The sequence below is a fragment of the Cynocephalus volans genome, chromosome 3 (genome assembly GCF_027409185.1).
Source record: "Cynocephalus volans isolate mCynVol1 chromosome 3, mCynVol1.pri, whole genome shotgun sequence".
In the NCBI taxonomy this organism is placed as follows: Eukaryota; Metazoa; Chordata; class Mammalia; order Dermoptera; family Cynocephalidae; genus Cynocephalus; species Cynocephalus volans.
Window position 1 is genome coordinate 102,409,332 of NC_084462.1, and position 26,625 is coordinate 102,435,956.

The 26,625-nt window shown below is 40.2% G+C and overlaps 1 protein-coding gene across 1 annotated transcript in view; it reads right to left on the reverse strand.

Moving 5' to 3' along the window:
• Positions 1-26,625, reverse strand: part of FMN1 (formin 1) — a 352,992-nt gene that overhangs the window by 78,836 nt on the left and 247,531 nt on the right. Inside the window, exon 14 of the mRNA XM_063091447.1 lies at positions 2,090-2,182. Within this exon, the coding sequence (XP_062947517.1) occupies positions 2,090-2,182 (93 nt within the window). The remainder of the gene's footprint in view (positions 1-2,089; positions 2,183-26,625) is intronic.

The following is a 26,625-nucleotide window of genomic DNA, read 5'->3' on the forward strand; positions in this document are numbered from 1 at the left end:
ACAACGTGGTGAAGCCCCCTCTTCTAAGTTATATTATTCTGCTGTTAGCTATAACGTATTTCTTAACTACAGAGGTACAGCCGGATGCAGTAGCATGCCGTCACCTCCTTTGGTTAAGCAGCCCTGCCTGAGAGCCAGATGATGGCCAGACCCAGAGCAAAAGTGGGCATGAGGCTAGCTTGTGAAATTCTGCATTCCAACACCCCAAGATTCAAGCCGAGAAGGCAGAGAAATAATATGAAGAGGAAAGGAATGAGATGAGGAAGGCCTTGGCACTTTCCAATAGAAATATAATGTGAGCTACAAATGTAATTTTCAATTTTCTAGCAGCCACACTTAAAAAGTAAAAATAACAAATTAATATTAATATATTTTATTTAACCTAATATATACAAAATATTATCACTTTATCATGTAATCAATATTAAAAAAAATAGAAAGAAGATATCTTACATATGTTTGGGACTAAGTCTCCAAACCTCAGAGCGTGTCCTACCTTTATGGCACATATTCTGGATCAGCCACAATTCAGTTGCTCAGCAGCCACAAGGGGCTGTGTCTGCCACACTAGATGGTACAATTCTAGACTGTTTTTTGACCAACTCAGATAAGTAATGAGATAATAGTAACAGGCTATTTCCACAGTGAACTTTTCACCACACAATATTGAGGACTCTAAGGCCATCACAGCATAAAGGCATATAATACCCCAATATATACACTGCAGAGTTTTCTGTATATGGAGTAATAGCAATTAAAAATAAAAATGGAATCCACGTACACACAAGCCTCATTTCAAGTTAATTCTACATATGTCAAAAGCAGACATTATTGATAGGAAGTTAGCAAAGGGAGGTATTTCATGCTTTTCTTTAGGCCGTTTATGTTATATTTACATGGTATAATTATAAAGCAATGTGTTTACTTTGATAAGTCACATATAAAACCCACCTAATTATAGTCACACAGAACATAATTGTTAGTATCATTGTTTGCTCTCAAGATGGTCCTTCGCCTGACAGCATGACTTCACCATACAAGAGGCTCAGCAATGGCCAGGAGAAACTCCAACTTCCCTGCTTTAGCACCAGCACCACTTTGTCATGGAGGAGTAAGCTACCATCTCTGCACCAAGGGAGCAGCTGGAATGGAATTTTTCTGACTCATGGACTGAGAATTACCCTGCCAATTGCCACGGTGTTTGGCCATCCTTTACGGATTCACCCTGTTTCACAGTCTTTTGTTGATGTATGATACCAAGTGGCCTTAATCAATAATAGAAACAGCATGTTGAGATGTCCCCAGAGGCTTCTACATGCATTTTCCCTGACTTTCTAGCAAAGAAAAAAGCTCCCTTCAACCACTCCATCCTTACTTTTGTTTCACATCTTAAGGTGAATTTTAGAACTTAGAACAGGAAATATCTAAAAGGCATTAAACTTCCGTGCTCACTAACCCTGATCAACAAAAGTTCCCTACTCCTGCCAAAATTGTGAAGGAAGGAACAGGACCTGTTAAGATTTCTAAGTAAGTACTGGGTTTCGTGCATATCACCTCCATCTGCAAATGCTGCAGGGCCAATGGGTGTCATGTGATTGGATATGAGACATTCACTTGTCCCCAATTTTCCTATCTGAAAAGAAATGGAAAATACAACACAAGTTTCTAAACTGATACACTCATAAAAACCAGGAAGGTAATCACCAGTCATGTGTCCAGGCTGACCACAAATCTGAAATGCACAACTGCATAGGGCTTGCATGTGTGTCGTCCTGTCAGTAAGTGTGTACTGAGGATCCCCTTGAGCTCCATGAAGAGACAAAACAGCGCACCCTCAAAATGTTTACAAAAAGAGGAGAAACATTAAAAGATTTAATATATTAAAACAGACTCAAAAGGTGATACAAAAGCTACAGGACAACTCCATCTGCACTGAATACGTAACCACCATGGGCAGATGGAATTATGGAGTTGTTGGAGCTGCCTGTGGTCAGCCAGGATGCAAGGGGCAGTGGGCCTCTGGGAAAGACCTGTGGAGGAATGCAGGGTGTTTCAGGGTATTATGTATGTACAGCTGACAGTCACCTACCTTTCTCGAAGAACTCCTCCAGTTTGTCCTTGAAAGGCTGGAGATACTCCTTTGGGGACTCCTTGCACACCACCACCATCTGTTTCTCACTTGCTGTGAAGAGAAGTTTGAAGAAAGAATTACTCAGGAACACATATTTACTGAGCTCCAGCTATGGGCCAGGCACGTGGGTATCAATTGTGAAGACTCCTTGTTAATCACTGTTTATCCAAATACCAGGGGAAAAAACCAAACACAGAAATATCAAACAAACCAACAAAAATAATTAGTTCATTCTATACTTCTTTTCAGGGACAGGGAAATGTATTAACTTCAATTTTCTCTCTAGAGATCTGGAAAATTCTCTGACTTGGGACAGGTAAAGTATTCTGCTTTCGGTCTTCTAAAAATAAAGAGAGGCAAAAACTATTTAAGGACTAGTCTCAAGAAATTAAGGACCCTGACTCTCTTCAGGTGCATACTTCAAAAATAGAACTTGAGAAAGATTTTGCAGAAATTCCCAGGCATCCAAATTGTCTGGACCTGCCAAATCGGCGATTCCTCAGGGTGAGGCACACATCCCAGCACGAGAACTAAACCCAGGTCAGGGAAGACTGTGTCTGCTCTTCATGCCTCCCCTTCACCTATTTTTCCTATTAATATTCTACCAACACATATGAAATAATTTTTATGGAATTTATAATAGATTGCTTTTTTGATTATCAAGTCACCTCAAATTGGATAGTTCTGATTTGGCTATACGGAAACCACAATAATCCATAGTTCACCATCACAAAAGGCAGTTATCCAGGCAAGAGCCATCTCCCCAACGTTTCTATATATTTATACCATTTGCAGAAATGCAGTGGAGAAAGCAAGGCTTTATTTCTCCAAAGCTAGAGCTGAGTCATGATCATTTTTGTCTGTTGATCATGGCCAGAAATTACTGTCATGTTCTTTTCCAAGAGAACATATTAAAGCATTGGATTTTCACCATAAAGAAATCATGCCACCTCATTCAAAAAATAGAGAAATACATACTCCAAATCTTGGAGGAATTTACAAACACAAAAATTAGGCATTTTGAAGAAGAGGGTTGGGAAGGCGAAGGGGCCTTTATTTACGTTGAGAAATTCCTATATAATAATTTGGCATTTTCAAAACTAGCATACCTGAACATTTACTACAGACAAAGCAAAAAAGATGTTAGCACCAAAACACAGAAAATGCAAAAGAAGTCACTCAAGTGTCCTCTGGAATTAGTTATGTCTGATACTTTTCATTTACAATATTGCCAACATGATTGCTGAAATCCCAGACACTCTGGGAAACTATAAGAATGTGCTGATGACAAAAACATGATTTGAGTGAACTTCTGTCAATTTGAGTCAAATTTAGAACAATCTACATTCTCAGAGCTATTCAGGGATGTGTCATGAGACAGGAATGCTAGATTACAGGACAGAAGAACCTACATTTAGGCAATGTATAGATACTGTTGCTTTGTAAGAGTTTTTAACAGAGCTTATCTAGAACATCTGCTATTAGCTATTCTGACAACCATTCCAATGCTATCTAAGAAACCCTGTCCACTGAGAAGCAAAGACTGACTTTTTTTTTTTTTTTTAATGACCTACCTACCTTATTGAAAAAATATAAATCCTACCTTGGGACAAATGAGAAACAAATTCCTTAAAACCAGCCAAGCCATCATTTCAAGACATTCTTTTTTCCTTCATTTTTATCTTTCTTTGTAAGCTTATGTCTCCACAATAACTACTTTATAACTTCTTTACTTTTACAGATTTCCCTTTACCTCTTTCCCAGTAGACAGACTTGTGGCTAAATGGTAATAATGTCCTTCCCCCACTATTCTCCTCTTAAAATAGGGGTGCTTTGGGCTTATGTGATGTCAGAGAAAGAGGGAAAGGGGGAGAGAGCAGATAGAGCCATTCTGGAGGTGGAACAAATAGCTCCTGCTGGTGCAGCTAAGGTAGCATTAAGGGAGAGGGAAGGTAGAGGCTGAGTACTGGGCAGCTGGAAGTGCCATTTACTGTGATGGGGAATAAGGGGGAAGTATCTCTTCTTTTCCTTTTTTTTTAAGAGGGGGAGGAGATCAAGGATTAACTTTGAAGCTTGGTACGTTTTCTCTGGTATCTATGAATTATGAGGCAAGATCATCCACTGAAAACAAAGAGGAAAAGAGTACAAAGGAAGATAAAACTATTAATGGGTTCTTATTGCTACTTCAATTAAATTCAAACTCTTAGGTATGGGATTTAAGGCTCTTTGTACTATGGCACCTTTCAGCTCTATTTACCATACATATGACCAACCAAACCCAAACTATTCGGTTTTCTAATTATATCAACCAACGTTACAGTTCCATGTCTTCACTCATGCAGTTCTCTGTTCTATCCTCACTCCACATGTACTATTCACAACACCTGACAAAGTCCTGTTCATCCTGAACAAGTTTCTCTGAGATGCCACCATCACCATAAAGCCTTTTCTAATACAAAGTTTTTGCATCCTTCAAACACCTCTAGTACCTTGTGTAATGTTTGTTTTACCTTTTATTTATGTACATCTATTAATCCCTGAAAAGTCATCATATAGGTTCATTTACTTGTCCCCAAACTTCTCTAGAGAACTCCCTGCATCTGGCGAAAGACCTGCTTTCCTCACCTTAACTAGATTCTTACGTGGAGGAAAGTCTAAACATAACTAGCAATGCTGACCTAGACTTGGAATGGCCTTTCCAGGGGTGTAGGGACCTGCTTGTCTTTTGCCTCTTTCCTCCCTTTCCAGAAGAGGTGGGCCACGGGGGTCACAGTGTCTTCACTCCTCAAACACTGGGAGGTGTCCCAAACTGATCTGAAAGGGTTTAGTGTACTTTAAACACCACCCCAAAACGTCCACCACTGCACCCCATGAGGCATCTGCAAAGCAGCAAAGATGAGTATCCTGACTGGGTAGTTCTGACGTAGGCCAAGAAGCTGGTGATTGGTCACATACACTTTGAAAGACATCTGCTTTGAAGAATTGGCATTTCTCAATGAACTTTCACAGCCACACAAATGTTTCTGATGATAACCAGCTATGATTCTGAGAACACATGTAGCTTATTTAAAAGCAAGCTAGGATTTCTCACAATATAAATTGGGAGAGTCCTCTAAATTCTGACTAACCCTCTACTACATTTGAATTCCAAAAATTCCATTTATAAAGAGCTATTTTTCATGAACACAAATAATGTAAGATTAGCCTGTCTGCAGTTTAGTAATAGGATATAATTGAAGGCATGACAATAATCCCTTCAAGGTTACTTTTCCCTGGCCAAAGGAAATCTGAAGGCAGAGCTTGTTTCCCCAATTATAAAGCAAAACTTCCACTTTTGCCTAAATTAAAAAGACTGATCACTGCAGCTCTCCCTTTGTCTCAGCTGTGGTGACAGAGCACATGGGGTGCGCATCAAACTGCTCAAATTTTATGAGGCCATATCACGGTGTGGTAAAGAGCTTCTGCTGGGACCAGGACCCACCTGGGCTTGTTTTTCTCATCTGCAAAGTGAGGTTCCCCCCACCCCCACCCCCACCCCTTATAGCATGATAGGAGAATTAAGTGAGATCATGCATATAAAGTGATCTGCAGAATGCCTGGCACTAGCAAGCAGGCTCATAAATAGTATTTTTTATTTTTATGGTTTAGTAAAATTGGTTGGGAAACACGTCACAGCCAGAAAAGCAAGACAGTCATGGCTGGGAATTATTCACTACCAATGCTATGCACTGTATTTAAGGAAATACGCCACAGTGCAAATCTCCTGTTTAGAACACAGGGATAATGATTTTCATTCCCTTGCTGAAGTTCTACCACCCATTGTGAGAATTCACTGAAGAACGCAGGCAAACTCCTCGGGAAAGATGAAGCAAAATGTTAAAACAATTCCCCTAGGCCGCTGAGCCTCAAGGATTTGAAATTAGAAACTGAAACCAGTACAAATGAGAGCAGCTCCTCTGCTGTGCTTGGAGGTCCTTTCTGCACCCCCACGGGCTGGGACTCCCACGTGGCCTGTTAGAATTAAACTTCTCCACACGATCAAAGGAGAGGGCTGCCCCCCGACTGTCTCCGCACAGTCGCGCATTCTGGTGGCCGGGCATCCTGCCCACTCCAATTTATTAACTTGGCTTATCTGAGATGCTTTCTAGCAGACAAATGGGAGACCTGAAGACTAATTAATGATGACACCGGAGACTGGCAGTGCATAAAGGAGAGAGGTCACGGACAAATCCACGAATGTCGTTTATTGTCCAACCAGAAGACTCACATACCATATTGCTAGACCACCAAGGTTGCCTCAGACACAGGCTGTGCCGGGTGTTCCCATGTTAAAAGCCAAAGTCACCTCACGTTCCCTTTCTTTCATTTTTCTCTTTAAAAATTTTTATGACAATTAAAAATATATTAATTGCTGAAGTTAGCTACTCATAAGTGATCCTTGTGTGAGAGTTTGAACATTAAAAACCAATACATAATGATATAATACAGACTAGACTGAGAGTATGCTTGTTTAAAGGTTAAGCACTTGTGAAGCATTTCAGCAGAAGGAAAGATATGGGCTTGAAGTTTCTAGATTTCAGATATTAGGCTGTTAAGGTCGTAGGTGGTTAACTTTTTTCTGTTTTTGTCCTCTAAGAACAAGGAGAAAAGTTTACTGAGACACTTAAAAAGGAATGGGTAGGTTAGAAGGATATAGAGGCAAGACTCAGATATAATTAATAAAAATCTAATATCTATTTAATCACTTTAATAGACTGAATGTACACGGGCAATTGTTAAGAAAATATGGAGCCTGTTTCTTTCCCTATGAGTTAAACCACAACACATTTTTAGAGGAAAGAAAAGCTTTATCTAGGCTCTCTGCTTTTTTTTACATGGAGACCTCTCTCCTTTCTGCTTACCTAATTCCTACCCCATCATCCTTCCATAGTCCTATGCCAGTTCTACCTCTTCCCCATTTGTACGAGATCCCAGTCCTTTCCACACGTGGCATGCTCAAAGGCTCACCACAGAGGATTACTGCAGTAGCATACACAACTATTTGGCTGAAGTGAATTTTTTGCATTGTGTCAATGGGATTCAGGTGAGAGACACAAATCAGAGTCAGATTATAAAGGGTTTAGAACACTTGGTTTAAGGAGTTTATCATCATAAAGGAATTCACTCATTAAATACATCAATTTAACAAATATCTATTGAGTGTCTACTATGTGCTATGAATTGTACCAGGTATTAAGGATACAACAGTGAAAAACACAGACTAAGATCCTGTCCTCAGACATGTCAGTTATTTCCCTTCATGTTAACAAATTCCACTCCAATCTTTTTAATAATAGTAGGACAGTGTAGTGTTCTGTCTAGTGCTTTTCACAAAACATCAAGCAGTGGGAGTGGGGGAGACCTAGCACCCTTTTAGCTTTCTGCCTTAAAATACACTTTTATCACAATAAACACAAATTCAGAAATAGAAATCACAATATTAGCATAGCCTACACAATTTGTTCATGGTATTGACCTTGAACTGAATGATTAGGGAATTACATAAAATACAATGTGATAAAATACTAAAACAAAATTGGCAACATTTTATTTTGGCTAGCAGCAATTCTGGGACTTCTATTAAGGGAAATCATATTTAAAATTAGTAAAATATTAGAAATATTTTTTCATTTGCTTATTAAAGGCTGGTACAAATGAAGAGGCACTATTTTGTGTCTATCTTCTGTATATATTTCTTTTTTTTTAAAGGCCATATAGAAAAGGCCACCTAAAGTGAGATTTCAAGCTGATTTAAGTCATATTTCACATTCTTGAACTCTGATGCTAAATACTAGGGGCACTTTAAGGATTGGCATGGTAAAGACTAGTGAGTGGTGTTATTAGAAATTCCAGAGTGGGGAGGGGTGGGTGAGAGCAAAGAGAAAATCTGTTCTAGGAGAGATCTACCTTGATTAGATTTTGAAGGGGACTGCTAGACCCCTTTTCTGCTAAATAGCCTTCCAAAGCCCAAATTTCTTGGCTCAAATCAGACAACTGTACATTAATGACCCAGGTATAGACAACCTATGTGTAACCAAAAGTGTTTTCTTTCTTTAACCTTGGTTTGGGGATTCAGCTAGCGTGTCCACATTATTCTCCCTAATGATTCTATCCATCCAAAGTCAAGAAATTATATTTAAAGTGGTCAAAAAACTTAAATGGAGAACTGACTATTAAGAGTTAAAACACTGGCCTTAGACACATGGTACCGGGGTCAGAACATTACCTCAGAATAATATAGATACATAGATAACTTACACATACAGATGCTGCTTAATGTGTGCACATACACGGTATCTATGACTCAAAATCAAAGTAGAACATTTCATAAGTGAATAGAGCCTTGGTATATTCCAAAAAGTGGAAATAACCCAAACATGCACCAAGTGATGAATGCATAAATAAAATGTACTTTGTACATAACAGCAGACTTATTATTTGTCCACAAAAAGGAATGAGGTGCTGATGCATACTACAGCATGGATTAACCTCATAAACGTTATGCTAAGTGAAAGCCAACCACAAAGAACTACATGTTGTATGATTCTACTTACACGAAATGTCCAGAAAAGGCAAATCTATAAATACAAAGTAGCTCAGTGGAAGCCTATGGGGGAGGGAGGAAGAGAGAATACTGGGGTTTGCAGGTCATGGGGCAAGGGAGGGGTTTATACTTGTAGTAATGAAATTTTTCTAAAATTTATTGTGGTGGTGGTTTTTTGTAGCTCAAAAGTCATTGAATCACACACTTTAAATGGGTAAATTACATGGAATGTGATTTTATCTCAATAAAACTGTTTTTAAAAAGCTGATTGAAACTCAGTCTTAAACTGAAACTATGATTAACAGATAAAGCATGTTCTATTTTTGCTTCCTTTATGGGGTAAAGTAATTTTCTAAATCTTAGGTGCAACTATGTCTTCATTATAGCTCTAAACTATGAATCTGAAATGGGAAATGAGTTTGGGATGCCCATGCATTTGAGAAATCAAACATATTAGTTGATCTTCAAGTTAGCAATAAATGCTATCAAAATAAAAGCCCTACTAAAAAATAATTGGAGGGGCTTCTGGTCAAGATGGCAGAATAGACAGTCCCCAGCGTCACTCTCTCCCACAAATCAACCAATTTACTACTATTAAGAAGCAACGAAAGCCAACCTGGGGCTGCTAGAGCTCAGGGGAAAAGGAGGAGAGACCTACGGAGTGCATGAAGGCGGAGAAGCCACGATGAGAGAAAAGAATCGCTCCTACCATTTCGAGCCCTGGCTGCTTCAAGGCTGGCCCTGGTGAGCGCACAGAGCAGGAGCTGGCAAAAGCTGCAGCTGTGCCCTTCAGATGAAGTTGCTTGGAGGTAGCAGGGGAGAAGAGGGCCTTGGTGACCCCTAGGCCAGCAAGACCACTGACAGGGTTCCTGTGGGCCCACATAGGAGCAAGGAGCCACAGACAACTAAAGAAAGCTATTCAGATGTTGGTGAGTCATCACCAAGGCACTGGTGCACAGCCCGCCCCACGGGAAGTGTTTGGAGTGTAGGCAGTGGGGGAGATGGGCCCACCAGAGGAACACTGGGGCACAGCAAGGACAGCTGGTCTGTCTCCCAGTCAGCACAGGAGCAGGCAGTGGAGACTGATCAGGAATATAAACCTGCAGGGGGTGCAGTTTGCTGAGAAGACTCAGGCCCAGACCAGAGTCACCACATAACCCAGGTGTACCAGACCTCATGAGACCCAGAAGTACATACAATGTCAACAATTAAAAGCTGAACTGCACAAAAAGCCTTCTCCAGAGAATCAGCAGTAATGAAGCAATTTAGCTCAACCACAGGGCTCAAGTGCTGGTTCCCACAGGAAGTTCCTCCATTTTAGAAGTAAGAAAAGGACAACAAATTAGTTCCAGAGTTTAAGTGGTGGGAACAGTGAATAATCTAACACAGAACAAAACCCCACAGATCAGAGACAAAGTTCTGATATTAACCAGTAAAGGTTTGACACCACCAATAAACACCCATAAAACCTAGAAGGACTGGAAGCTCCCTGGGCTCCCAAGCCAGGGAGGGGGGAGGGCCAGGTGCCTCAGCCATGCCCCTTGACATCTACAACCAGCCCAGCGATGACCACTGAGCTGCCATAGGAAGTGCCCTGGGTTCCTGAGTCAGGGCAGGTGAGGGCTTCAGCCATGCCCCTGACATCTGCACCTAGCCCAGCAACGATCGAGCTGCTGCTAGAAGCCCCCTGGTCTCCCTGTCAGAATGAGAGGGGTGCCATAGGCCTCAATCACAGCTCCCCTCCTTCCTCCCCTTCCCACCCTACCTCCTCCTCTTTCCTACAACCCCTCCCTCACAACTCCTCCACAACAATGTTTTAGAATCAGGCATGGAGCTGGGGGAAGCCAAACCCAGCCCAAACTAGGCAAGCTGCTGCCAGTGCCCCACAGCCCAGTCAGGGGCTTGAGGCATGGAGTCGGGGGAAACTGAACCCAGCTGCAAATAGGTAAAGAGCACACCAAAAACACCATTTCCATGTGGGTAGCCCACCATAGCTACCACAATTGCATGGCTGCCGCAGAAGTGGCTAGTCTCTATAGCAGCAATCTCAGCCACCATGCAGATGGCATGCCAAATTCTCTGACACAAGGAGAGGCACCAGCAGAGACCAAAAAAAGAAGAGGTCCTCTGTCTCTACAAAGCACACTCCAGAATAGAAGAAGCATCTGATTTATGGTAACGGGAGGACTTGATCACACCTGTCTCAGTACTGGACAGATTATTTAGGCAACAAACCAACAGAGGAACAGAGAAATATCAGATGGAGAGAACAAATCTATGGTTACTAGCCGGGAGGGGTAAAGGGGGAAGAGGAGGGGAGACATTGGATAAGGGGCATAGAGAATAAGTATGACTTGTAACAATGTATATGCTAATAAAAAACTAAATAAAAAAATAAAAAATTGGACATAAGAAAAATACAAGTAAGACATTTATGTTAACTTTAAAAAACTTAAAAAAATTGTTTTGGTACATTTTAAAAAAATAATAATTTATTTATTAATTTTTTTTTTTTTTTTACATACTAAGATGTTATGGAGCAGTTGGGAGAGGGGGAGAGAAGGAGGAAGAAGGAAATAGGGTGGGAGGAGTAGGAAGAAGGTTGGGCTTGGTCAAGGCCCATGGCACCCACCTTATTCCAGCAGGGAGACTGGGGTGCTTCCTGTAACAGTGGTCATTGCTGGGCTGGTTGCAGATGTCGGTGGGGGGGCATGCCTGAGGCTCAGGAGCCTGGGACATTTCTGGCAGTGGCCTGGTGGTCATCACTGGGTTGAGTGTGGTCGAAGCCCCTGCCCCTCCCCGCTCCCTGGCTTGGGAGCCCTGGGAGCTTCCAGTCCTTCTAGGTTTTATAGGTCTTCTTTGGTGGTGTCAAACCTTTACTGGTTAATGTCAAACTCTGTCTCTGATCTGTGGGTCTTTGTTTTTTCTTTCAGTTCTGTGTTGGATTATTTGCTGTTCCCACCATTTAAACTCTGCACTAGAACTAATTTGTTGTCCTTTTCTTACTTCTAAAATGGAGGAACTTCCTGTGGGAACCAGCACTTGAGCCCTGTGGTTGAGCTAAATTGCTTCATTGCTGCTGATTCCCTGGAGGAGGCTTTTTGTACAGCTCGGGTTTTACTGCTGACTTTGCATGTACTTCTGGGTCTCGTGAGGTCTGGTACACTGGGGTTGTGTGGAGACTCTGGTCTGGGCCTGAGTCTTTTCATCAAACTGCCCTCCCTGTGGTTCTATATTCCTGACCAGTCCCCGCTGAGTGGTCCTGCGCTGACTTGGGGGCAGATCAGCTGTCCATGCTGTGCCCCTATGTTTCCACGGTGGGCCCATCTCCCCCACTGCCTATACTCCAAACGCTTCCCATGGGATGGGCCATGCACCAACCATTGCAATGACTCACTGGCATCTGAGTGCCTCCTTTTTTCCGTTGTTGTGGCTGCTTGCTCCTATGTGTGTCCATGTGAACTCTGTTAGTGGTCTTGCTGGCCTGGGGGCCACCAAGGTCCTTATCTCCCCTGCCTCCTCCAAGCAACTTCATCTGAAGGGCACAGCTGTGACATTTGACAGCTCTTGCTCTGGATGCTCACCAGATCCAGGCTTGAAGCACCTGGGATTCGAAATGGTGGGAGCGATCCTTTCTTTCTCTCATCATAGCTTCTCCTGCCTTCATGAATTCTGTAGGTCTCTCCTCCTCTTTCCTTGAGCTCTAGCGGCCCCAGCTTGGCTTTCGTTGCTTCTTAATAGTTGTAAATTGGTTGATTTGTGAGAGAGATTGACTCTGGGGACCATGTATTCTGCCATCTTGACCGGAAGCCCGAGTTTTGGTACATTCTTAATTTTCGGATATAGCTCTGTATATGAGTATACCTATACATATACATATATATATATATTTACCTATACAAATCAACACTGATACACTGGAAAAATTTTTTCCTTGAACTACACTTAATCTAAAGATGCATTTATTTATTCTTAGTTTTTCCACATACTTTATTGGCTGGGAAAGTTATTTAATACCTCTGACTTTTAGTTTCTTGATATATAAAATCTTGTGAGAAGTAAATAAACATATGAGAAAAAGTGTTTTGTATACTGAATAGTAATACACCCAAAATATTCTTTATCCATTTAAAATATTCCAACTGTTCTCACTGTCTGGCTAGATAACATATTGTACATGGGTTTATTCTTTTAGTTTCTAAGAACAGCTAAACAATTAAAAAACCCACAAACACTTGGAATAACGGACATTCCTAATATTTATGTGTTTAATAAACAAATCATTATGTTATAAACAGACTTATCCCTTTCACAGCCAAACCATCTTTAAAAAATTGCCAGTACTCATTTTTTCTGTTTCTCACTCTAACCCATTGAAATTTTCTTCACCCATTTTATGGCACTAAAAAAACACCCTATAGTCACTAATTAACCTGTCCTATGGTCAGTGTCCTTTTTTGTATCTCCTCTTATGTGATCACCCAGCAGGATCCAGATCCACTCTGTTGACCACTTCTCCTTTCTTGAAATTCTTTGCCCCTCAGCTTCTGGGTCCCCCATTACAGGCTTTCCTCCTACCTGTGCACTGTCCCCTTTGCAGTCTCATCCTCCTATACCAAGCCATTAAATGCTGAAGTTCTTTAGGGCTTGGCACAAGGTTTTCCTTCCATGCTATGCTCTCTTTCTAGACAATCTCACCAAGGCAAACACTGCAGTAACCATCTCTAGGCTGTGGTCCCCAAGTTTACATGTGTAAACATGGTATTACTTCCTGAAGAGCTTTTGAATTCATCCTTCACTACCAGACTGCTATTGGACCTTCCCAACTGTTCTTCCCACATCTACCCTTGCCTTCTTCTGATTTCTTCTCCATACAGGAGTCAAAGTGACCTTTATAAAATCTGATCATGCCAGTCCATTGTTTAAACCTGCCAATGTCTTAATCTCTTAAAGACTGTCCCCAGTCCCTCAACCTGGCCTACAAGGCCAGATAGGGACTGGCTCCTCCCGGCCTCCCCAGCCTTCCCCCATTCTCCCTGCCACATGGCCATCTCTCAGTTTCTTCCCACCTCCACGGTGCTCCTCTGCCATGACATTCTCCTCCACTTTCTAGTAATCAGGGCCTAATTCACCATTAGTCATCATTTTGACCTCAGCTCAAAAAACTTTTCACTGGGACTTCTTTTCAACACCCCATTCTATACTAATGAGATCTCCTCTGTTACAAAGTTATATCACTGTATACTTTCTCTCTTATAATTATACTATAATTTTCATGATTATGTGATTGTCTCCCCCCTTAGGCAGAAACAGCACATTTTGTTTACTGTTACATCTCAGCATTTACTATACAGTTGACCCTTGAACAACATGGGTTCAAACTGCACGGGCCCACTTACATACAGTTTTTTCCCAATAAACACATGTACAATACTGTACATGTATTTTCTCTTCCTTGTGATTTTCTTAGTGACATTTTCTTTTTTCTGGCTTACTTTATTGTAAGAATACAGTATTTAATACATATAACATACAAAATATATGCCAACTGACTGCTTGTACTATTGGTAAGGCTTCCAGTCAATAGTAAGCTACTAGTACTTACATTTTGGGGGAGTCAAAATTTATACTTGGAGCAGCCACCAAAAAAAAAAAAAAAATTATACTCAAACTTTCTACCTTGTGGGGGGTTGGTGCTCCTAACCCCCATGTTGTTCAAAGGTCAACTGTAATCTCTAGCCCACAGAAGATGCTCAGTGTTGCAGGATACAAAATCAGTACACAAAAAAGTCAGTTGAGTTTTTATACACCAAGCACAAACAAAAAGAAAAAGAAACCAAAAAAGCAAGTCATTTACAATAGCTAACAAAAGAATAAAATACCTAGGAATAAATTTAACTAAGGAGATGAAAGATCTCCACAATGAAAACTACAAAACACTGCTGAAAAAAACTGAAGAGGACACCAAAAGATGGAAAGACATTCTATGTTCATGGATTGGAAGAATTAACACGGTGGAAATGTCTATATTACCCAAAGCGAACTACAGGGTTCAATGCTGCCTCCATCAAAATACCAACATTCTTCACAGAAATTGAAAAAACAATCAATCCTAACATTCATATGGAACAACAACAAAAAAAAGGCCCTGAATAGCCAAAGCAATCCTAAGCAAAAAAAAAAAAAAAAAAAAAAAAACAAAGTCAGGGGCATTATACTACCTGTCTTCAAATTATATTACAAAGCTATAGTAACCAAAACACTATGGTACTGGCATAATAACAGACACATAGACCAATGGAACAGAATAGAGAGAACCCAGAAATCAACCCACATCCTAACAGCCAACTCATCTTTGACAAAGGCACCAAGAACATAACTGGGGAAAGGACAGCCTCTTCAGCAAATAGTGCTGGGAAAACTGGATATACATGTTTAGAAGAGTGAAACTAGACCCATATATCTCACCGTATACCAAACTCAACTCAAAATGGATTAAAGACTTAAATGTAATACCTGAAACTATAATATTCCTAGAAGAAACCATAGGGGAAACACATCAGAATTAGAACTGGGCAAAGACTTTATGAAAAAGACCTTAAAAGCACAGACAACAAAAGAAAAAATAAACAAATGAGATTATATCAAACTAAAAAGCTCCTACAAGCAAAGGAAACAATCAACAGAGTGAAAAGTTAACTTATGGAATGGGATAACATATGTGCAAACTATATATCTGACAAGGGATTAATATGTAGACTATACAAGGAATTCAAACAACAATAAAATAATAATAATTATCCCATTAAAAAATGAGCATAGGAGCTGAATAGATCTTTCTCAAAAGAAGACATATAAATGGCCAACAAGTATTTGAAAAATTGCTCAACATCACTAATCATCAGAGAAATGCAAATCAAAACCACTTTGAGATATCATCTCACCCCAGTTAGACTGGCTATTATCAAAAAGACTGAAAATAACAAATGCTGGCAAGGATGTGGAGAAAGGGGAAGCCGTATACACTCTTGATGGCATTATAAATTAGTACAGCCATTATGGAAACAGTGTGAAAGTTTCTCAAACAACTACAGAAAGAACTGCCATGTGATCCATCAATCCCACTACTGGGTATACACCCAAGGAAATGGAAAACATCCTGTCCAAGGATATCCTGCACTCCCACAGGGTAGATTTAGTTTGATATAATCCCATTTGTTTATTTTTTCTTTTATTGCAGCTCTATTTACAATAGCCCAGATATGGAATCAACCTAAATGTCCATCATCAGACAAATGCATAAGAAAAATGTGGTATATAAACACAATAGAATACTACTTAGCCATAAAAAAGAATGAAATTCTGCCATTCGCAACAACATGGATGAGCTTGGAGAAAATTCTGTTAAGTGAAATAATCCAGGCATAGAAAGAGAAATACTGCATGTCGTCAGTCATAAGTGGGAGCGAGGGATGGAAAGAGAAGAAAGGAGAGAAAGGGGAGAAAACAAGAAAAAAAAGAAAGAAAAAAGAGAGCGAGAAACAGCAAACAAATAAACAAACAGAAATCACAATAACTGAACTTTCCGAAGGAGAGAACAGAACTGTGGTTACTAGAGGTGGGAAAGGGGTTAGCAAGAAATTGGTTAATGAACATAGGAATGATTATATTTTGTAATGATGATCATGCTAATTATTCTGATTTGATCATCACACATTGTACACAGGTATTGATATTCAACTGTACCCCACAAATAAGTATAATCAATTATTTTTCAATAAAAATAAAATAAAAAAAAATGCTCAGTAAGTATTTGCTAGACAGATGATTAAAGTACCAAATAAGTGGGGAGGGGGAAGACCTGTACACATGCAGTACTGATAGTAATATCTTCATAGAATTTGGCTCTAGTATATGTACGTGTGTATATGTAAATGCACACACGGATATACAGACACATGAAAAATCTATATGTATATGCACAATATATGCTGGTGGATGCAGGGGCTGGAGAAAACACAAGTAGACTGAATATCTAGCCATTTTCACTTCAATGTGAAAATCCATTCCTTCAATATGAGATACACATTTTTTTAAAGTCCCCAAACCTGAATCCAAAATTCTTAGAAAGAAAACAGTTATTACAGGAAACAAAAATCTTTGCTAAATCTTGGAGTCACGCACTCCACCGTCCCCAGATGAGGGCCTTGGTAGGCTTTATCTAATATTCCAGCTGTTTTTCATAACGGAGGAAGAAGAGTGTAGATCTCCTTAAGAAGGACAGGTGGACACAGAGAGGTGAGGGTAGGGAGGCAGAGGCACAACTGAATTGGGAAGGCTGGCCTCTGGGGCCTCCTGAACTCACACTGATTGCTGCCCGAGTGGGCTGTGAATTCTAAAGCTGCAATTATTTTGTGCTGAGTTTGGACCTAGTGCAGAGCAAAGATACCTCACAACGAGACAGCGGTGCCTCCATGAACCCCTCCAATACCCTTTCTTTCAAATCTTATAGATAGCTTTGTTTTACGAGGATGGGATTTTGGAGTAAATTGCTCACAGGGGACAGAGTGGGTCCTAGCCCTACTATGAATATAAATGGGTTACACAGATACTACGCACTCAAAATATTTATTGAATATCTGCTATATGCTACTGTGCTAAAAGTTGGGAACAACTATTTAATGAGACCAATTGGTCATCTCTTCTCTAAAAACATTGTCTATTAATAGTGAGAAATAAGGAAATCAACAAATTGTAATACAGTGTGGTGTCATGGGACACTAGGTAGGGGCTTCCTATTCAGATTGGGCTGGGGAGTAGTGGCCAGGGAAGGTTTTCCAGAAGAGATAACTTATAAATTGAATTGCAAAGGTCGAGGACAAGTTAGCCTTCAGCCAAGGATGGAGAAGGAAGAGGGAAGATGTTTAAGAAAGAGGAAATATCACATCTAAAAGTAAAACATTACAGGAATGCATGGGCCATTTGGGATAAGTGAAGTAGTGTAGTACGTATGGATCGCTAGTGTCCTGTGTCCAGATTTCAGTTCAAAGGAAAGTGTGTCTGTAGGGGAGAAAACCTTCCTGGACCTGCGGGTCTCCCAGGTGAGCAGTGACAAAGCACTGGAACCACCCCAATTAGGGAAATGTAGGAGGCTTGTAATTCTATTTAAAGTGGTCAGGAAAAGTCTCATTGTTAAGATATTTGACTAGAGATTTAATCAGAGTCAGGGAGGGAGCCATAAGCAAGCTTGAGTGGGGAAATTGAGAGTATTATTTAGGACATGTTAAGTTTGAAATGTTAGTGAAAGACATTTATGTCGTATATAGGTCTGCAGTTCAGGATACATGGCTAGCATAGAAATACACGCGGGGGGAATCATTGGCATAAAACCGGTATTAAAAGACACAGAAAAAAGATGAATTGCCAGGGGAGAATGCAGCCAAAGATGAGAAGGGGTTGCAAGACAAGCTCTGGGGCACACAAGCAGTGGAGGAGAGGCCAGCAATGGAAGAAAGTGAGCAGGTAAGTAGAAAGCAGGAGTGTGGAGTTACATGATCTGAGAGGAAAACAGTTTTGAGAGAAAGAGTGAGCAGCCAGCTCTGTGCATACTGTTGAAAGATCAAGTAAGATGAAGACAGGGAAGTGACCACGGATCCTAGAAATGTGGAGGTCACTGGTGATCTCAAAAGCAGTTTGGGAGGTGGGGGGGGGGAATCAAGGTCGAGGGGGGAGGCCAAGTTGGGGACAGTAAGGTAAGTGGAGAAAGGCACTGTATGCACTTGTTTAAGAAGTAAAGCTAGAGAAAGAACAGTGAAATAGGGAAGTGGCTGGAGTTAGGCCCAAAAGGCAGCTTGAGTTCTCCCTGTCTGTCAAGTGCTAACGATCAAAAGAGTCCACGAAAGGTGTTTTCTTGGTGACTTCAAAGTCGAATCAGTTCTCATCTGCCTGGAATGTTATAGATGCAGTCTCCTTTGGTGGTAGTAGGACTCCTTAGAAAAAATCTTTTTATCCTTCTAGAAAACCCACAAAACCCTCACCACACAAAAAATCATTTTGTGCAAGAATATATTCTCCACAGCTACTCTGATCAAGTACAGAAGAGGCACAGCCCTCTAGAGAGTGGGTGCCTCTTTCCCCAGAGGAATGTTGTATAAAAATAAACCCACCAGGAAGCTTGAGCCTACAGGGATCCCATGATTCTGATTCACTCCACCGAGAGAGGCTGCCCAAGATCAAATTCACCTTAATGTCCCATGATTGTGAGTATTCTCCATGAAAAAATTTAAGTAGAAGTGACAGGGCCAAGTGAGGACATGCCAGCATGCTTTAGGACTTTTGGAAAGACTTGCAAAGCTGGGCCACCAACTACACCCTTTGCATGGAATTGTCTAAAGAACTATTCAAAGGTCCCTCCTATCAAACGTCATCACAGCTGAGTCAGAATTTCCACTGTGATGATTATGTGGTTATGGATGCAGCCTTAGTCTGCAAGACATTAGCATGAAAAATATTCATTAATCACTTACCCATGATTATGTCTAAATATAGATGGTTTGGGCATGGTTTGATTTATAGGGTGTTAAGTGATCCAGACATTTATTAAAAAATATCCCTTCCACCAGTCCCCATGAATTTCACCACCATTTGATGTTTTTCTGAATGAAATGTTAACACCAGAAGATCTTGTTAAAAATGCATATGTATTAGTTGAAAAAGAAAACACTATCAAGAAGAATTCATTAACACTTTAGTATAAATTTATTTCTAAGACTGGTTTAGAAAAGGTAAGGGATTCCAAGCAATAGGTAGGAAAGTTCTATTACAATAGAAGACAAGGTTCTGATCTCTAGGTAGACTGCATAATAGGAGGCTTGTTTGCAAGCAGCCCCAGAGCATGAAGTTCCTGGGCCTCTGAATGGGAAGGGAACTCATTTTGGGGAGAAGAACAGTAGTTATTTTTTGAAAACTATTATGGAAGTAACATATACACATAAAGAAACTTGAAAAACACTTAAACAGCAGGATCAAAAATCCAATCATGGCACCATGACCAGAACACAGACACCATTTAGGATTTTGGTAACTTTTTTCTCCCCAGTGTTTGGGCCTCTGTATTGCACCCCCTTCACCCTCCACAATTTTACAGAGGTTGCCTTTCTGTGTCATTTTTTTATATACTTATATTTGATAAAGAAATTTTTGTACTTTGAGTCTTTCTATTAACATATTATACATACTTTCTCATATCATTATACAAAATCCACAAACACTGTGTTTAACGGCCATATAAAATTTTACCACGTGCGTACACCATAGTTCACATAACAATTCCCCTGTAGTAGGACAGTAAAGTCCTTTCTATCTTATTTCATAGTGGATCAGGCTTTAAGTTACATCCATACAGATTTATTTTAAGTTTAGGATTTCTTTTTTAGGATGGATAGCAATGGTGAAATGATGGATAAAATAAGAAAAGCCTTTTTAGGGTTCTCGATACATAGCGGCCAAGCTGCTTTTGGTTCAACAGAGGGCTGTACCACAGAGGGAGATGAAGATGAGAGATTTTGAAAATAAAACTGTCTTTTATACAGATTTTGAAAATAAAACTGCTTTTCAGAGCGCTGGCTCCATGTAAGCTGGAAATGTGCTGCCACTGTAACAGAGGGGCTATGGTCATTGCATTTGAAGTGCAAAACTCTAGAAAACAGTGAAATGGCCACCCATCCAAGAAAACAAAGTACTCAAACGCAGACAGTAACTGGTGATATACAAAAGCTGATATAAAACAATCTGGAATTAACCACAGCCTAAGATTAGAAATGAGGCCCGTCCATAAAAAAGGCTTTTTTTTTTTTTTTTTTTTTTTTTGAAAGGCCCTAACATCACATTTAATTTAAATGTAAATTACACTATGGTCAATACCAGGACAGCTGTCTTAATTGTGGGGGTGCCTACAAGTACATTTACACCAAATGCTCAGATTTTTGAAATGTACTTTTCTATAATCATAAATACACATAATTTTAAGATGCTCAGACTTGCTAATCAACAAGATCAAGTAACGATCTGGACCCGTGATAACAATTTAAGCCATTTGTGAAGAACAGATAGACCTTACATTTTGGGGGCAACACATTTCAAGTAGTACACATGTCATTAGTGAAAGCCTGTGGCTAAAAATTACAAGGTTGCTGAAGGAATCTGTCGGTAGGATGCCTCACTCCCACAGAAATTATACTGGAGATAAAGCAACACATTTTAACCCATTGCTTCAATCAGGAAAATGGTTTTCCTATAGAAATGCTTAAATAGTAAATACTTCCTCTGAAGCCAAAATGCTAATTTCACAGCAGTTTTTACTAGTATTCAGTGACGGATTCTCTCACACATACAAATCTTGAAGGCAACAGGCTTGCCTCTTTCGGAAATCAGTAAGAGGAAGAGACAGCAAAACTGCTTTTAGGACTATGTCCCTCCAGCAGTGCAATAGCTGGCTACAAAGTAGCCAGTGATTGAGATACATAAGCCTATTAGCAAAAAGCAACCTGTTTCCACACTGCTCAACTGGGACAGCTGCAAAACTTCCAGGGCTTCTCTGACCTTTGAGCCCATGTTCCCATTTCAAGTTCTTACTGGTTAGTCACATTAACTGTAATTTTCTACTCTGGAAAGTGTTTACATCTAAATGAACCATGAGGAAATAAAGGAGAAAAGATGGAAAGGCATAAGGAGAAGAGAGAAAAGAAAAGGATGGAAAGCTGTTCTTAAAAACACACCTCCTAACTGGTGGATGGATTCTCGTATCTAGTCCTGGTTACAGGAATTGTTGGCAACTACTGCCAATCAGTCTGCCACTGTCTTCAGATTTAATGCAATATTTGGCTCAGATATTTTTAAAAAATCCCCTATCCCAGCTAAAATATTTACAAAAGTCCTATGTGTCTCACTTAATGCCTGTTAAGCAATCATCTTTTAAAACTCCACAGACACTTGTAAATCTGTTGGGAGAATTGTGGCCTATAAACAGGCTTCATATAAAGAGGGCTGCATTGTCAATTTTCTGAGAGTCGGGTTTTCCTAGGATGTGTTTTAAAATAAAGCTGCACATCAGAAATAGTTTAGAGTGGGTAACAAAGCGGCCAATAGTCTCGCTTGCTGGATGCTATTAGTGGAATTAACGGGAAGCCTGCAGACACTGACCTCAGCTATTTAATGCCGTGCTCTCCTGTAAACCTGTCATTGGTCCTACCTCTCTCTTGAGTTACGGCACAGGGAGAGTTACTGGTCTGACAGCCCTGGCAGTCTGCATCCTAGCACCTAGCAGGTTAGAGGAGATGAGTTGGTGAAGTCTTTAACAGGAGGCTGTCGTGTGGCTACATGCGATGTGGTGTGTATAAGAGTGTTAGGAAGGATGGGGGACTGTGAGAGGAAGAAGGAAATTCTGAGCAGGGCTGATGTTGAGAAGAACACGACAGCTGAAACGATGACAAATGAGCAGTATTCCCTGAGAGACACTAGGCATCATGGATTCTGAAAGGCTTATGAAACTTTCTAACATCTTCAACCCTGATGTTAATGAGCCTAACCTATAGCACTTAAAGGCAAGGGAGACCCACCCAAACTATCTCCTGCTGGCCAAGGAAACACAGGAATTTGTCTCTGTCTTCAACATGAGCCAGGTACTTGTGATATGACTGAGCAAATACCTCAATGTCTAATTATTCCTAGTAGATGAGCTGCCTTTTTATTTTTACCCCACTTCATTGACAAACATGCCATTGATTATGACTCACAATTAATTTTACAACAGCTTTAAAGAAGAAAAATAATACATTACATGCACACATCTGCTTAAAAACTAAGCCCCAGATAAAACACTCAATTTTGGGGTGAGGGTTAGGGAGACATATATCCTGGACAGGGAAAAAAGTTAGGTATTTAAAATTCCAAGGTATGTATTGCCTTGAAACCAGAGGTAGCAAATATATGTTGATTCTCATTATAGAATCACAATCAGGAAGGGTTTTGCAAATGTCTTTGTGAATCTGCAGAACAGCTGGAGGGCAAACTCTGTGTACCCACACCTATCTGACCAGTTTAATCACTGTTCTTAGGGACAGACTCCTGTTCCTGGCAGAAGAGAAACCAGAAGAGAAAGTAGGAATAAACTTCTCCTCTAGAAAATGGGGGTAATACTTGCTCTTAAAATGTGTTTATAAATGACTTGTTATTTCAGTGAGTTTATTTAATATTAGCAGTTAACTCAGTGCTTAGAATAAATACTTGCTGAACAAATGAACTGACTGAAAAGGCCAAACAAGATTCTCCTTGCATTCTGCAGATTTTTTTGTTTTGATACCTGGAGATTTGATGATGTTTTGAAAGACCATCAAAATAGCCTAGAAAAACAGTTAAATTATCAATTTTAGTATATTAGCCACTATAGATTTTCCTCGGGCTTTCCCTCATTCTGTATGTTATGGCACAGGGAAAGTTACCGGTCTGGTAGTTGGTGCCTGGGCATCTACACTGACTTGGACATACTGATGTTTATCTCTGTATCTAATAATTTTTTGAAAACTACACCAACTTCTCAACCTGTATGATCAAAAGCAAATGGCCCTTACATGGCTGACAGTGTCTTAGACCTCAAGATCAGCGTGCTTTATGTGTGTTATCTCATTTTACTCCTCACAAGAACCCTGTGAGCTTGGTCCTGCTACTGTCCCCATCTTCAGGAGAAGATGAGTTAAGCCACCCAGACGGCAAGTATCTGAGTCAGAATCTGAACCCAGGGACATCCGTCTCCCTGGTCTTGTGCTTTCCTGCTTCCCGCCCTCACCATCTATACCTATGAAAGTGTTTCTTAAAGTGTAAGGAACTAGACAAAGGTAAGGTAAAAATCACCAAGTACCACCACTGTGACTGCCTTCATTTTAAATAGGAAAATAGAGGCCTAACAGGAGGTTAGGTTATTAAGTGGCACAGCAGCAACCTGAACCAGGGCTGCCAATTCCCGGGTAAAGTCGTTGGTCTTTTCACGGGTACCTCAGATAGAGTCACAGTCCACGGCCCCTACTGCCTAAGAGCCATGTTGAAGCTAAGAAATCTGGCAAGCGAATCTGGGAGCAATAAGGACATTGGCAACAACTCCAATCTCCTTTGCTGGGGCCAACAAGGTCTCCTTCTAACTTCACTCATTTGTTGTCTGACACGAAAAGAGTCCATTTGTGGATTATGTATCTTTCACAGAGGCCAAGATACACAATTTACTTGGGTAGAAAAATATTTTGATAGTCACAAAACCACCCACAAATCTATTACTGTGAAGAAAGTGTTTTGACCTGATACAAGTTTACGGTACCATTTTGAGTGCTGGGTTGGCAAACAGAAGACCAGAGTTCTATGGCGTGGCTGGGTGACCCTGACCACACTGCTTCCCATCTCAGAGACTGTTTTCTCAGCTACAAAGGCCTGCCCTACTCACTTCAAAAGATGGAGCTCTATACACAGGTAAAGTAGCGTCACTATAACCACATCAATACCTTTTTCTTTTCTGAATGGGAAACATGAAAGACACCCTCTGCTAATGAACTTGCCAAATTAATGTTAATTTCCATTCTTCCTCTCCAATTCCAGGGGCATGCTAAAAGCTTGCAGCTGGAAGGTTACTCCCTGGTTTCCTTGCCTAATTCTTCCCACTGTTGAGTAGAATCCTTATCAAGAGAAGTTATGCTTCCAAATCTGTTTGTGCCAGTTTTTTAAATTACAACTACAGTTTAAATACTTGACGGTAAAATGTAATCGACTCTGAAAAAGTACTATCTGTGTAAGTTTAAATGAAAGAAGCTAAAATATTGCTGTTAAATATAGGTACAGAAGACCAGGGGAGACATGGTAACTAATACTTATGCTTGGATCCTGTGACAGAAAGAGGACATAAATGGAAAAAGTGCAATGAAATCCAAACAAAGACTAGAATTTAGTTAATAGAAATGTAGAAGTGCCAGTTTCTTAGTAATGACAAATACATCATAGCAATGTAAGATGCTAACAGTGGGGAAACTGGGTTCTATATGAGCACTATCTTTGCAACTTTTCTGTAAATTTAAAATTATTCCAAAGTAAAAATTTATTTTTAAAAAAGTGTGGGCAAAATAGTCGTAAAAAGTTAAGAACAGTTATAAATATCTAGAATTTTTTGTGGTGATATTTGCAAAAGATATCATCACTCTACTTTAAACATACAAAGAGAAATCACAGATGATCTATCATGGATGTGCAGAATGTAGGGAAGACCTACAGGACTCCATTCAGAAGATCCATAATTCAAGAAAAGGCCTCATCCCTGCATCAAAAGACAGACAAATAATGATATATTTAACTTGTTTTAAATTAAAATGATGAGGAATGCAAGTATCATTTTCAATGATTCTTAATTTGGGCCAAATTTTTTCCATTAACCAACCACCCTGGATAAGAGCTCTACTCTATAGCAACACAAAAATTTTTGAGGCATGGATTAATTCAAGAGCAGGTCTTTGAGAGTCATTTACAAAGAGAATACAGGAGATTGCACCTGATATAATTTTACGGTTGACTTTTATATCCTGTAAATGGCCAGAATTCCTGGGATTTTTAGTTGTTATAATTGACTAAGTCAGACTAGGGAGAAACCCAATAACCCTTACTGAATAAAGAGAACTGTAGAATACACTGCAATAGCACAATAATATTATAAATGCAGAATTGGAATAAACCTTCAAAATCATCTAACAAACTACCCTTCTAATGGTACCTACCCTACTCATCTACCATAAAGCAGTCTTCCAACAAGTTATGAGTGAGAAACCTACTACCTCTCAAAGCCATCAGTTTTCCCTTCAGAAAGCTTTAAAATCTGTCTTCCTAAAGCTTCTACCCTCTGATGTTCCTTTGACATATTTGACCACAAGGAAGTAATCTAATTTCTAACAGCAAAGTCAGCAATTATCTGAAGTTGAGTCATTTCTACCATTTCATTTGTTCATTCATTCAGCAAATATCGATTGAACTATGTGGCAGGTCTTGACTGGCACAGTAGATATAAACACCAACAATGTCATTTTAGATATTTGGTTTCATGGAGCAGGTAGAGGGAGAGAGAAAATTTACAAATACATAAATAGAAAATAAAAGTAATACCAAAATAGAGAGCTGTAACAGAGCGTGTTCAAAGTGGCTGCTGAAGATTTGGTAGGTAGAGAAGGCGCAAGGTATGGGAATATCTGGAAGGTCATTCTAGGCAGAAGAACTAGCTATTGCAAGGGTCCTAAAGCAGAAACAATCTCACTGGGTTGGAACATAAAGGTGGCCTGCGTGGCTGGAATGGGTGGGAGGGGGTGGTGGCTTGAGATGAGTCTAGAAAGGTAGAAGTGGTTAAATCACATAGAATGTGTAGGGCATGGCTATGAGGTTGGATTCAATTCCAAGTGCAATGAATATAAAACAAGAAAGTGCTGTGACCTGTCTGGTGGGTGGAGACTGGATTAAAGGAAAGGTAAGAGCGGAAGTAGAGAAAACTGTAGAGTTTGTTGTGATGGGCCGGGTGATATGGTGGTGGTTTGGACTAGAAACGCGGTGTGAAGTCAAAGAACAATGAACTGACTGAAGACACATTTGAAGGTAGAGTCAACAGGACTTGCTGATGGACTGGATGTTGGATACGAGGGCACGAGAGGGATCACGGGTTTCATACATTTCGCTCACATTCTGCAGAGGGATTTCCTTCATATGATCCTGGTAAATCCTCTGGATCAGTGGAGCAGGTAGTAAAATCCTCATTTTTATATGAGGATACTGAGATGTGGGGGGAATGAAATGACTGGCTTCAAGGCTTACACAGCGCTGGAAGCAAGGATTTGAATTCAGG